Source organism: Notamacropus eugenii, chromosome 1, assembly GCF_028372415.1.
Source record: "Notamacropus eugenii isolate mMacEug1 chromosome 1, mMacEug1.pri_v2, whole genome shotgun sequence".
NCBI lineage: Eukaryota > Metazoa > Chordata > Mammalia > Diprotodontia > Macropodidae > Notamacropus > Notamacropus eugenii.
In genome coordinates, this window is record NC_092872.1 from 703914239 (window position 1) to 703929124 (window position 14886).

The window sequence follows — 14886 nt, forward strand, 5'->3', positions numbered from 1 at the left end:
GTCTTTGCCTTTCAGTGTCTCTCACAGGTTTTGTTACAAGTGGTATAATCCAAGATTCTGTAATCTGAATTTTGGAATATCACCAGTTATTGGGCTGGGCCAGGCTTATAGATAATGCTTCAATGGTAAAGGATGTGAAAGGTAGCCATTTCCAGATCTCATTTAGAGATTTGCCAAAGGAGTGAGAGGAAAGAGGTGAGCAGCTCACAGGACTCCAGGGCTGGAGGGAAGAGCTAAGCAGCTCAGAGGACTCCAGAGGTAAAGGGAGAGGTGAGCAGCTCTCAGGACCTTGGAGGTAAGGGGGGCAGTTGAAATCTTAGATAGCTCTTATAGACTAATAAAAGGGAAACTAACCTGTAGAGTTAAAGTGGATTTAGCCTGTTGGCCACCATTGGTGCATTGGCAGAAAGGGGAAAGGCCATTTTCTTATGTGTATGGAGCCATAGCTCCAGTGGATTTCACTTTTCCCTTTTGTTCAGTCCAGAAACAAGAATTGTGATCAACACCAGATGTTAATACAGAACAAAGACAGAGTTGAATGACCACGGCATCTTTGATGTCCAACCAAGCTTTAGGGGTTTAGTGCTCCACAGCACCTGCTTCAGCTGCCTTCATGGCTATTGGAACAAATTGTTCTCATCTGCCCGTTCTACTGGGGAAAGTCTTCCCATGCTGGTGTAGACATACCCCTAACTCACCAGCAGGTTTAAGGCCTGTCGGTTCCCCTCAGCCTAGTCTAGGTCATCTGCCAAGATGACTGTACTGAGATATGGCTGCTGCCTATGCTGTAGCTTCTTGGAGTCACAGGTGAGAGTTGGGTACTAAAGGTAGATGAACTGCCCTGAGAAGAACTCAGCAAGCCCTCTCACCCCAGAGGTGCTAGTCTTCCCTGAACACCCCACACAAATTAGGTAAACTGCTGGAGCATACTAATTACTTTGTATTACAAGGAGAAATTTGTAATTTTATTCTATTTTTCTTAGCTTTTGGTTAAGCCAGATTAGTTTAGATAAAACTAAAATTATTTTCTTCTATTTGTATTGTATACAAAAACTTTATATTATGAGACTTAGAAAAATCATATGCATTTTGTTTTAGTGTTATTCATTCAGCAGACTTTAATTATACACATGCTATATGTAAGTTATCATTCTCAGGACTGAGGGAGATACAAAGATAAATGAAGACATCCCGGAAAAGGCATTAGAATAAGAGATGTACAAAACAAAGCCCGTGAGAGTTCATGTATAAGTTCCCTCTTAAATATGGGAAAAATCAGGAAGGGCTTCCTTTTGGATTTGGAATTTGAACTAGAATTTAAAGGATGGGCAATAAGTAATTCAAATGGCAGGGTTTGGGTTGGGGTTGGGAGAGGCTTTCTAGGCATCATGAACAGACATTCAGATTGAAAGGCAAGTAGTCTGGGTTGTCTTAGATATAGGGTTCCTGAAAGGAGAGAAGGTGTGAGAAACCCAGATGGCAGTTTCAACCAAGGTTATGGAGGGTCTTTAGTCATTTCTGCTAGTTACAGGGGAGTCATTGATAATTTCTAATTAAGGTAATAATGTGATCACAACTGGGCACATTGAGAAAATTTGATCAGTGAAACCAAGGGTCAATGTACAGGCAAGAAGAAAACCCTATGATTTTGTACAGTCTCACAGACTGTATGCTGATGGCTGCCTGGCTCTCTCCATTGATAAGGAAAGGTGATTTTTCCTTCTTCCCTCCTCCTTTCCTCCTAGCCCCTATAGGGCTCTTCCCCTCTTCTTTTCCCAGTTTTTCTTACCCCCTCCATTTTGTCATTTGGTGTATATGAAATTACAATGGAGGAATGATTGTCCGTCTCTCTTCCCTGGGACATTGTTGTCTTTTTTTAAAATATAAAATTAGTGACACCTTTCTAAGGTGGAATTATTCATTTGGTGTTGGTCAGTACCAATCCAACAGATTTTTCTGAAGGGTCTGGTTAAGTTCTGCTGAGCAGTCAGTGAGAGAGACAGAAGAAAGAGGAGAAAGAATGAGAGGGTTGGTTGAATCCCAGTTCAAACAGTTCTAGAGATAAGAAGATGTAGGAATGGTTGGAGTAGATGGATAAAGGGGGAGGAGGTAGATGCCTAAGAGCAAACATACTGAGCGTCAGGTAATTAGTGACAGTATAGAGTTTGGAGTGCAACAACCCAAGTCAGCCACGGTCCGAAAATGCAAAGTTGGGGGAATATTAGGACATGCGTTCAGCTTTCTCCACAACTAACTTTTTGATCTTGAGCAAAGATCTTTGATCACTTAATCTCTCGTCTGGCTGCTCAGATGTAAAATGGGAATCGCTATATATCTCTTATATGCTTTTCAGGGATTTTGTAACAAATGGAATATTAAACGAGAAGGCTCTTTGAGTAGTAGAAAAGCAGTATGCTAGTACAGAATATTCTTAGTATCTCAATTACAGAGGAATACTGATTTGTTTAAAAGTTTAAAAATACAAAAACTGTATTTTGTGCTGCCTTGCCAAAGTTCACGTGGAAAAATTATTATGAAAATCAAGGGAAAATTGTGATTTTGCTCGTCTCAAATATAGTTCTAGAAAGATCATTTCTTTAATGCCCACACTGGGACCGAACCAAACTTTGAGGTATAGTTTTTGTTGTTAAGAGTTGAGTGTGCAGTTGGAACCAAGGTCTGATGATAGTGCTGCTGTTGGTAAAATGTAAATACATTTGTGCACTAACTGGGTTTCTGTCACACCCGTCATTTCTAAACCCACAAGCTCCTTCAGAAGGTAGAAATTTTCGTTGTTGATTCATAAGCTAGTTTTTCTTGGCAGACTTTGTGATGGCATTTGCCATCCAGATGGAATTCTGTGTTGCTGTTGAAAAGGCTTATATAACATGATGTCTTAGAAATTTTTGTCATTTATAAATATCAATACAATTTTTTTCCTTTAGAAAGATAATGCCACTTTTTTCATTTGCTAGAATCTAGGTTCTGAGCTGTCGGATTAACATATAAATTTAAATTAAAATTTTCATTTTCACCAGAATGCATAAAATTCATCTTTTTCACTAAAAGCTTGTAAAAACATTTGACAGATTCCATTAAACTCCATGCTTTTTTTTTTTGGTCATAAAGAGATGATAATTTTTTAAAATTTATTTTAGTGGGCTTCCTCTTCATGTCCTGCATGATTAAATATTCAGAAGCATGCTTTTATTTGTCTTTTGTAGATATTGAGTTGCCTGTCTATGGAGCTGGAAGTTTAGTGTGTGTGTGTGTGTGTGTGTGTGTGTGTGTGTGTGTGTGTGTATGTATGTGTGTGTGTGTATGTGTGTGTGTGCGCTTGTCCTATTACATCTATGAGAAAAATGAATGCAAACAGAAACGAGTAAAATTTTTAGTATATTTGGCCTGCTTCACCCATTTTGTTTTTCATTTATTTCCATTCAACAAGGATTTCAGTGTCAGTGTCCAGTTATGGTGACTCTGCTGTCATTCATGGAAAAAAATTGTAGAAATTTTGACAACAGATTTTTTCCATTTATGGGATGTTTGTTGTCCTTCTAGTTTCATTTTTCAGTGCTCTTAGAATCATTTGTATCAATTGGGCCTTTTGCCGAGCATCCTGTGAACCTAGTTTTCCTTATAGTAGCTCTCACTATTGTTATGAGCAGCTGTCCTTCTTAAGATTTTGTAAATGAGTTCTAAGATGGTTTTGGCCTTGGTTGACATTTCTGTCTGCCTGGTAAGGATAATAGATCATAGATTTAGAGCTCTGAGGGACCTTAGAGCTTATCTGGTCCAGCCCCTATCTTTTGCTTATGATGTTACCCAGGCTCAAGGAAGTAGTGGAATTTGCCCGCAATTTCCTAAATAGTCATTGGCAAATCCAACTTTCTTTTGCATCAGTTTCTAGTTTATGTAGGGCAGGTTGGCAGGTCTCACATTTATTCTTCTACTTTGGTGTTGATTTTTGTTTGTTCTTACAAGTCATGGTCTATCTATACACTGACAGATGATTTAGAATGTCATGTCAATAACCAGTCCTTACCTTTCTGTTGAGATTAATGTCCTATGCTTCTCTGAATTCTTTTTATTCCTCCTTTTCTTTTAAATGGCACAGTAATATATCCTTATATTCATGTCATGGTTTGGCCAACCATTCTCCAATTAATGGGCACCTGCATTGCTGGGTTTTTTTCTAATAGAAAAAAGTAGTTATAATATTTTGCTCTACATGGGGCTTTTCTTCCTGTCATTAATCACTCTGGGGTTTATGTGTCTCTGGGTCAAAGGGGGACAGTTTTTTCCTCAGAGACTATGCATAATTTAGGTGAGAGCACTGAACTTGGAATCAGAAGGTCTGCCCTTTGTGCTTCTTGTATGTGTGACCTTGGACAAGTAATCTTGACTTTCTGGGTCTTGTCTTATTTGTATATAGCGAATTGATCCAGATGATTCTAAATTTCCTTCCAATCTGTAGAATCTACCTCCCTTGGTTGTTGTTAGGATCAGCTGCAATAACATATTTAAAGTGCTTTTTTACATTTTACAGTGTGCTATTTGCAAACCATCAAATGCTATATAAATACTAGCTGTTATTAGCCATTCCTGTAGGTTTTTTTTTTTTTTAAATAGGACATACTCACCTGGAGCAATGATTCTGTTCATGGGTTTCATTCCATCAAGTTTTAATGATACTTATGAAGTTAAATTAACCTCATTAAGATTTCTAATTCTTCATTTGGGCATTTCTTTGTCAGCATTTGAGGCCATGGGGCTTCTTTCTTGGATTTTGTCTCCTTTGAAGGTCAGGGTGTTTGAATTGCTCCTCATCCTTCTTTGTAACTTTCTCTGAGATAGCTGACTTGAAAATATTCAAACAGGTTTCTCCGTCTCTCACCCTTCTTAGTTTAGTGTTCTTTGGATTCGATTTGTCAATACATTTCAGGAATACTCCTTTTGTTAGGTTAATTTTCTTAGCTTGCCCAATATCTTTCATTTAAAAAAATTTATTAATTGTATCTTGCTTACAGATTTTTTTGGTATATATTTGCTCTTCCTAAGTAAGATTACTGATTACTTTAGATTTAGCTTCAATCTCAGGAAACAAAGCAGGGAATCAGTTTATTAAAAATTTCCCTTTGTTTTAAAGGTTTTTGAAGTGCCCTTTGTAATTTCTATAGAATGACTATTGTGTCCTATGCTATAAATTATCTCCCGCTCCCTTTCTTTTTTGCCTACATCTGACCCTGAAGTTTTTTTTTTTAATTCGGAGTCAAAAGACTTGAGTGTGTATTATTAGAACTGTCTTCACCAAGTAATATTCTAAAACAGAGGGGACTCTTGATCTTAATTCCAGTGCTTTAAAAAAAGAAATTTTCTTTGTTTTGATTATTATAAGTGTTTTGGTCCTGCTAGGAAGATACTGTGAAAATACATTTTAACTCTCAGTAGATAGTCCAGCTTCATTGCCTTTAGTAGTCAAAACATTAAGTTTTCCAGCTTAAACTTATTACTAAATAGCTGAACTTCAACCATATTTTTCTATGTTAATCAGTGAAATTTCATGGGCCCTCTAGATAAGGTCACAGTGTTCTGAGGCACATATTTCTTGTGATTTGAACTTTAAAGTCAATAAGAAGGTTGAGAATGTTTTCTTCAGAGTACTTATTCCCACATTCGTAATTACTCCTTTAGTAAATCTTAAGGGAATACTAGGTATTATTATATAGAATGTAGAATTGGACATAAGCCCAAATTTAACTTATGATTGAAATTAGATAAAAGCCAATTAAGTATTTATTAAATCTTCCTGTATTCAGGGCACTATGGGAGGTACTTGTAGGAAATATTAAAAAAAAAATGAGGATCTTGGGGAGATGGTGGAGTGAGTCGTAGCCCAGAATATAGCCCTCTCCCCACCCACCAAATGCACGTGAAAAATACCTGCAAATGGAGTAGTGATAAGAACAGGAAAATTGAAAGAATCCAACACTTTATCAGTTCTTCTAGAAAACAAAAGAGGACGAAATATCAACTCACTAGCCTGTTTTGCTCCTGGACCTCCCACAGTACTGAGCGGTAACCCCCTGCCCCCTCCCATTTCTATAGTCTAGACTTGGCTAGTTCTTCCACATTTTGTTGGCTGAAATTTTAGGAATCAACTCTTGAGTTCTTGGTAGTGTCCCAGGGAGGGGCCCTTTTGCCAGAACCAGTTGAAGCCTCTGAATCAAACCAGCCCTGAGACTCCAGAAGAAGATAAGGGGGGTTGTAGCAGACTTTGAAGCCTGAGGAGAAGCACATAGGGGAGTCAGGAGACCAGAAATACAGAGCTGGTTATAAAGGTTTAGTACTATGTAGGAGGAAGCAGACAGTCAGGAGATGGAGAAAAGCAGTTGCAAAGATGTTTCCCCAGCTGGGTCCAAGAGGATCCTTCCTGATTTTTCGTCACCAGCACCTTCTAGGGTCCTTCTAGGAATTGGAGAAGGCCAGTGACTGAGGGAATGGTAAAGTCCAGCAGAATAGGCCTGTAAAGGGTGAAGAATAGATTTAGTGACCTGGGTTTCCGAGTCTCCCTGCAGCAGTGTTCCCACTGGGCAGCTTTCCTTATCCCCTGAGGGCTGTAGAGAACCCAGGAAGGTGACTGGGGCTCAGTTAAGACCACAGTAAAGCTAAGCTATAGAAAGGAAGAATTGACCGGGAACATTGCAGCAAGAAAACCACAGAAGAATTAACGAAGTGTTTTATAAAGAAATAAAAACTGCTGGGGGGCAGGTGGGGTGAAGAACAGAGTCAAATCAAAGAAGTTCAGAGGGAACTCCCTTGAGGATGATGGTGATTCCGAAGAGCAGTCAGAGAATTAAGTGAAAATCAAAGCATAAAAATATGCCCCCAAAGGGCAGAAATGAGAGCTGTTTAAGGAGAAGTAAGTGTAACAGGAGCAGAACCAGTTTAGAACCAAATTTAGAACCAAAGGCAGGCATTCTCTAAAACAGTAAACTCCCCAAACGAAGGAGCGTATGGGGAGCATTTGGGAGCAGTCCCACAGAATGTGGAGAAGGGGAGTGATATGGAACAGGGGAGTTGTAGCAAAGTCTGCTGGGTTGGGGAGGATACAGATACAGGGATGTGTGAGTACTTCAGGAGGGGAATTCTTCTCCGTGATGGAAGCAGGGGTATAGAGGACCCAGCTTAGTGCAGGTTGAACAGGGAGTCCTCGGTTCAAAGGGAAAGTGGTATGACATCAAAATGGAAAATTTAAGAGAGGAAAGGTAATAGGGGAGCCCTCTCCCTGAGACTAGGGTTACAGGGTGCCCTGCTCCCTCACTGGAGAATTAACAACTTTTAGAATAGACTGTTGAGAATCCTACAAGGGGAATGGTGTAAGAATGGAAGGTAGAAAGAGGGAGATAAAATCAGCTTTTCTTAATGTAATTAAAAGTAAGAGAATGAATGAGGTTGGGAGCAGGAAGAATTTGGGCATATTCTTTTCCAACAATAAATATTGATAATAATAAGAAAGACAAAGTGACCAAAGAAAATGAAAAAAACAAAACAAACCGCTTAAGTGTAAAAGCACCAAATGAAATAGGGTTGAAGTTCCTAAAAGAAAAACTTGATAAATTTTGAAAAAAATATTAATTGTAGCATAATAATAGTAAGAGACTCATGACCTCTCACGTTTGAGAAGATCTACAGGAACAGTAATGAGAAGAAAAGTACAGGAGTCAAGTAGATTGTAGGAGATAATGCCTTTTACTGGACTGTGGTGTCTTTGAATGGAAACATCAAAGAAGACATGTATCTCAGAATGCTGTGGTCCTTTTTACAAAAAGTGACAGTTTGTTATTCCTCAGAAGTATCACAAGTATGTGTAAGAAGGAAGACAGAAATTACAAGTAGATCTGCTATACACTATGATGCAATAAAAAGTAACAAAGGACATGCAAAAAAAATTATACAGACCTAAATGGAGACTAGGATCATAAGATCATGGGATCCCATATTGGGAGGGAGAAGGGGTTTCACAGGTTATCTAGTTTAACTCCTTGTTTTACAGATGAAACAAATGAAGCTTAGAGAAATATCACTCTAGTAGTAAGTGTAGAACTAAGTAATGGCATCCTGAAGGGATGGGTCAATAAACAAATCATAGAAATGATAAATTGTTGTATTAATTATAGTGATAATAATGGGACAATACATCCAGACTTATGGGTGGCAGCTGTGAATTGGTCCAGGCATTCTGGATTTCAGTGTGCAGGAAACTGACTGTATACCATATGACCCAGTGAACATACCCAAAGGAAGTCAAAGACAGAAAGACATGTCCAATATTTGCAAAAATATAATTATAATAAAAGCAAGCCACATTTTATAGTTCCTTCTATTGTTTACAAGTGCTTCCCATATGTTTTCTCATTTTAATTTCACAAGAACTGCTTGTATTAGGATGCTGTTATTCTTCCATCTAATAGATGAGGAAGCTAAGTTGAAGAGAGGTTCCATGATTGGCCGCGACTTCATGGCTGATAAATGCTTGAAGTTTGATTTAAACTCAGTTGTTCTTAACTCAAAGGCCAGCACCTTATGCTACCTGACTGCCATCTGTGGAAATATCCATAGTTATGTCCTTAGTGATAGAAAGGAAGTGGAAACGAAGCAGATACCCATCAGTTGAGGAGTGGGTGAAAAAACTGGTTTATAAAAGTAATTGAGTACTATTATACAGTAGGAAATTATGTATATGAAGTTTTTTTTAATTAAAAAAATAGAGCAGGGTCTCTGCTCCATATAAACAAATGAAAACAAAAGTAAAATTGCAATACAAGGCAAATGTAGTTAATCGCCAGATGAGTGATACCCACAGATGGAGTTGAGATAATGTGAGCAGGAGGTGTTGCTGCTATTCAGCAGGTTATGATTGTTGTAGAAGATAAATTTAATTCTCATAGGAGACAACCTTTTACTTCCTTTCCTCTGGGCAAGCTAATTGTCAGAGTGGATAGAACTCTAAGTCTGGAGTCAGGAAGATGCAAATTCAAATCTAGCATTGGATATTTATTAGCCGTGTGATCTTGGGCAAGTTGCTTGACAGTTGTTTGCCTCAGTTTCCTTATCTGTATAGTGGAGTTACTAATAGTTCTTACCTTATAGGATTGTTGCAAGGACCAAATTAGGTTATTTTTATCGAAGTGCCTAACAGAGTGCCTGGCACATGGTAGATACCATGTAAATGTTAGCCACTGCTATTATCTATGACTACAGCTAGGAACCATTATTGATAAGACTTACCTTGAGGGCATTCCTTTATGAAATTTCTATTTATTTAAAAGAAATGGGTGGAAAACCAAGTTGATATGCATTGATGTCACCCTGCTAGCAAAGTCATCTTTTCATGTTGGGAGATAATTGTTGTTTTTAATTATTGAAGGGCTGCTTTTTGGAAGAGGGATAAAACTTGCCCTGCTTGATCCCAGGGAGCAGATTTAGGAGCAATGAATGAACTTTTCAGCTTGATATAAGAGAAACTAGGAGTTAGGTCTCTCCCTGATTGAAGTGGGTTGCCTTGGACAAGAGTAGGTGCCCTGTCACTGGGAATCTTCAAATTGAATCTAGGTGACTATTTGTTAGAGGAATCATAGAAGGGATTACTGTTCAGGTATGGATTAAGTTACATCACCTTTGAATTCTTTTTTCAGTTCTAATATATGATGAGATAAGATAATAAGAAATGCTGTTTGGTTGGTATTAGGAAGCTCTTTTGATGGAGGATGTTTAACATTAAATCAGGGGAGGTGATATCTGATTTAAAAAGCATCAGTCACAGAGGCTTTTTGACTAGTGGAATGACTTGAAGAAAATGATTTTTAGGAGGTGTCCTGGTAATTGTGTGTATAACAAATTGGAGCAGGGCTCAGTCTTTGTAGTGGCTGTGGAAATATAGGAGGATTAAATTTCAGAGATATATGAACAAAACAGTCAGTAATTCTGATGGACTTAAAGATTGTGAGGGACATGGAAGGAGTGGCAGTTGAAAACTTTGGGACTTGGAGCCTTGAGAGAATGGTGATGTTATTGATGTGGTGGGGGAATGTTAGCTAGACTTTTTTGATGTTTTTATTGTTGTTGCCATCTTAGAATTTATGAACCTAAATAGTAAGAGCTTTATTTCATGGGCATTTTGTGGGGGGGGGGCCAGGGGGTTGTTCTTCCCAAATGCTGAGCTTTGCTTCTCGGGATAAGCTCATGGGGCAGATTATTGCCAGCTTTCTTCACATCAGACTTTACATTGTGTGCCAGCTCAAGGGATAAGTGATCTGAAGTCCCAGTGAGCCAGAAACTTCTAATATCTCCTTGTTTTGGGCACTGTCCACTCAGGATCTTAGGATTCTAAGTGATGTTAAGGTGGAAAGAGCTCAGATACTGGAATAAGAAGACTTTTAGGTGGAATTGTTTAACCTTCGTAGGGTCCCTAAGGTTCCTCATCTCTAAAATAAGGGGGTTGGACTAGATGGCCTCTGAGGGCCTTCCTGTTTTGAAATCTATGATCTTGTGGTTTTAGAGTCATGTTAGATCCTTTATGGAAAGGAATGTGTAATTCACTTAGTGCTCTTTATAGAGCAAGAAACTAAGCTCTGAATTATAAAGTGACTCGTTCCAAGTTTCATGGAAAGCAGGCTATTATTTGAAACTACACTTTCTGATTTTGTGACACAGCTTCTTTTGTTCTAAAGTTAAATGCATATTTAGAAGTTAAAATTTTTGTAAATGTTTGATCTTGTTTTCGGGGATGACCTGTTGACTGTGTTTGTTACTCAGGATTCTCTTATAAAATGATTTTTTCAGATCATGAGTTTAGCAACCAGAGAAGTACATTCTGACTTTATTCGTTACATTAGCAGTGCTCTTTGGCGTAGATGTTGTGGGCACCATTTTTGTGCTTCCTCCAAGTGTGCCCATGAAGCATGTTCATCTCACTCAGGGCTTTTTTGGGATGTGTTTTTCAGGTCACCTTTTTTATAAATTTGGAATCACAGAATCTGACTGGTATCGAATCAAGCAGAGTATTGACTCCAAGTGTAGGACAGCCTGGCGACGAAAACAGAGAGGGCAGAGTCTTGCAGTCAAAAGCTTCTCGAGGCGGACCCCTTCTTCATCATCGTATAGTGGCTCAGGTAACTGTTGTCAGAAATCGGATCTTCTCTTAAGTTTTTTATGTTTATGATTTTATTATGCTTTCAAGTTAATTTATGATTGATTCTACCTATTTAACTAGCCTCAAGGTTGCCATTTATATTTATATGTGATGCTTTATAGTTTGCAGATCACTTAACTTTGTCACTAGGTTAAGTTTTATTACCCTCATTTTCCAGCTGAAGAAACTGAAGCTCAGAGGTTCAGTAACTTGTACTATTATTCTCACACAACTGGCCAGTGGGAAAACCCAGAAATTATCTTTTCAAATCTCAGATTCTTTCCCCCATTTTATTTTTTTAATTACTTTTTCAAACCATCAATGAAATGTTAACGTGTATTTCATCAAACTATCTAGTCAAACATTCTAATTTATTAGATAGTCACATAGGATTATACTTTATTTAAATTATTAAAAACTTAAACTAAACCATCAGCAAAAAAAATTAAATACAAAACTAGAGGCAAAATTTTACCAGTACCTCCTTAATAATGTAGAATTAAATGAATTAACAAACAGCAAACAAGAAGATAAAACAATTTTGTTCAATGTTCCCTTCCTAAGACTTCTCAAAGTTCTACCGCTTTTGACCCAGGTTTCCTTCTTCCCTCCTTCTCTTTCTTTTTTTGTTTTTACTGTTTAATTGTAGCTCTGGCTTTGCTGATTCTGCTGTGCAGTCCTTTGTATAGGTCTCTGTATTTCCTTGTTTGCTTTGTACTTAGTATTTCTTTGTGCAGGCTACTAACCATGAAATCTTTCCATCTGACTTGAGGTCTGAAACTTCTGTTATTCTCTCCCCCATTAGAATGTAAGTTCTTTAACAGCAGGGACTGTATTATCTTTCTCTTTCTGCCCTCAGCTTTTAGCTCAGTGTTTTGCAAATAGTAAGAACTTAATAAACTCTTTCTTTGTTTCTTTCTCACACTTTTCCTTCCTTCCTTCTTTTTGACTCGGTGAATTTTGTCTCCCTTCCCTTCCTTTCCCTTTTCCCTTTTCTCTTTCCCTTTTTCCCTCCCTCTTTCCTTCCTTCCTTCCTTCCTTCCTTCCTTCCTTCCTTCCTTCCTTCCTTCCTTCCTTCCTTCCTTCCTTCCTTCCTTCCTTCCTTCCTTCTTTCCCTCCTTCCTTCTCTCTCCCTCTCTTTTTTTTCCCCCTCTCTCCTCCCTCCCAACACTCCCCTTTCTCCATGTGTCTCCTTCTGTGGGTCCCTGAGCAGTTCTATGTATTGTTAAGGGTCACCCAGGTAGTATGGACATCCACTCAACATTCTGGGGAACTTCTTTATAAGTTCTTGAGTCAGAAGAATACCAGTGGAGCATGTGAGCTGTCTCTGTGTTTTGCTTCACTTTTACCCATCTTTTTGGATCATTTTTAATGACATCTTTTATACTGTTTCTGCATGATTCTTTGTCACATTGTATCCTGTTCAAATCCACTATGTGACTCTCCATTTTTCTTTGGATGACCCTCACCTTCCATTCTTTGAAAATTGTCATTGTTCCACGCCTCATTGCCATGTAGCACCACTGGAAGATGCCTTAGCATACCTTGATCATACAGCTATTCTCTAGTTGTTGAATGTGTAGGCAGTTTCTAGGTGGTTTTTTTCCCTTTTTAAAATTACAGATATAGCTACTGTGGATATAATGGCTGAAAACCACAGTTATTCACTGTTTGAGGAGATCTATTTGTAGAGAGAAGCCTTTTTTTTTTTAATGACACTTTTGGATTAGAGTGGATTTAATGAGTCAAAAGCTATGATCTGACTCTGCATAATGACGTACTGCTCTCCAAAATATTTACATCGATTTGTAGTTTTACAAACAACACATCAGAAGGCTTCTTTCCCAGTAGAAAGAACCTGGCAGTACAGAGCTCTACCATTTCTTAAATTATTGAAGTCATTTAGTGGGTGAGCATGGCCTTTTATGGCTCTCTGTCTTTGCTTTTCTCTGGGAAGGGGAGGCAATGTAGGACAGTGGAAAGAACACTGGATTTGGAGTCAAGAAGACTCTGTTCAGATTCTCACTCCTTCCTGAGACCTTGGGCAAGTCACTTAACTTTCTGGTCCTCAACTTTTTGTCTATCAATGAAGGGGCTAGACTAGATAAACTCTGAGGCCTCATTCATTTCTAAACCTGTGGTTCTGTGACTACTAAGGAATTTGAAAATGTTTTGATGTGGTTACCAGCAAGTTCATGATGACTATTCATTGCTTTGTTGAGCAATGGTTAGGTATTAATTCCTCAGGTTCTGGATATCATCAATTCTTTGTTTGGTGTATGAAGTCACTGAAAAATTTCTCCTAATTTACTTCTTCCATTTTAATTTTATAGAAATTGTGCTTTGTTGGGCAAGATCCTTTTCTGTTTACATAATCTATTGAATTAAAGATCTTTAAAAAGCAAGAATAGACTCTAAATGGGACATGTACTGCATGACTCTAAGAAAATTCCTATAAATGTCATCTTTATCAAATAGAATTTTATTTCAAGTCAATAAATGTATAGCTTGATGTATTTGGGAATAAGGGAAATAGTAGTTTTTTCCTCTTCTAGACTTGGAGCATCATGTGTTTAGAGTTCAGACTAAATGTTCCAGTGCGATTGTAATGGGATTGGAAAATTTCTGGGTATTGGTCTCTAAACCTAGACATGTCTTTGTTATAATAATATAAAAAAGAGCTACATGTTTCCTAAACCCCACCGTCTTTTAAGTCATGTGGAAGAATGTATTATATTGGAGTAGGATTTAGCCACTGGTTATGCATCTCATCCCTAAAAACAGTTTCCAGCACAACTGGAAATTGAGATTTCTCAGTAGACATTTGATAATTTCTTTTACTAATCAGTTAAAATCTCCCTTTTAGTTCAGGCATATATCAAATATTCACACCGCTAAGGTTTCTACCAGTTTGACTAGTGTTGAAATGGACAGAAGAGATGAAACAATGATATTCTTTCAGATTAGGAATCATGGAATATTAGTAGAGAACAATGTAATAAATCATCCAGGCTAAGAACTCCTACACCCCCATTCTCCTTGCTCCCCTCCCCCCCAATAACGAAGGTATTTTGATAGGTAATACTTCTTGTTATGGTCTTTAAAAAAACCCAAACCTTTTGTATTTTCATCTGTGGTTGTTGTTGTTGTGTACATCCATGCCATCAGAGAAATGGTGACATGACTTGCACTTGACTTTGTTTTGAGTGAGGGAGGGCTGTGCAGGTCACCAGCCTCACTTCTCCTCCAGAGCCATCTGTATCCAATGACTCATCAGGATGACTGGAGATGACCCAGGATGCAATGGGAGACCTTGGCCCCCTTTGGACTAAGGTCTATTCAGATATTCTTTCATCTATATTGGTATGCAGGGGAAGCTATAAAGACAAACTGAGTTTAGCTAATGTTAGCTAGGGGATATAGTGTCCTAGATATGGAACCAGAAAGACCAAAAGTCAAATCCTTCCTTAAACATTATCTGATTGTTCCTGGGCAAATCACTGAATCTTTATAAGCCTCAGTTTCCTTATTTGTAAAATGGGGATCATGATAGGCCCTACCTTATAGAGTTGTTGAGGCTTGGATATAGTATATGGGAAGTGCTCTGCAAAATTTAAAGCATCATGTAAAGGTTATGGTTATTGATGGGAGAAGTTTGGCAGAGTGGATGGTATGTTCCTCTGAGACTGAAT

The 14886-nt window shown here is 38.1% G+C and overlaps 1 protein-coding gene across 17 annotated transcripts in view; it reads left to right on the forward strand.

Annotated features, from left to right (window-relative positions):
• Nucleotides 1-14886, forward strand: part of BANP (BTG3 associated nuclear protein) — a 264208-nt gene that overhangs the window by 115064 nt on the left and 134258 nt on the right. For all 17 annotated transcript variants that reach the window (XR_011972900.1, XR_011972901.1, XM_072636301.1 and 14 more), the window contains one exon: nucleotides 11007-11174. Coding sequence is in view for 15 of the 17 variants with exons in the window: in XM_072636301.1 (XP_072492402.1) it covers nucleotides 11007-11174 (168 nt within the window). In the remaining 2 variants the exon portion in view is untranslated. The remainder of the gene's footprint in view (nucleotides 1-11006; nucleotides 11175-14886) is intronic.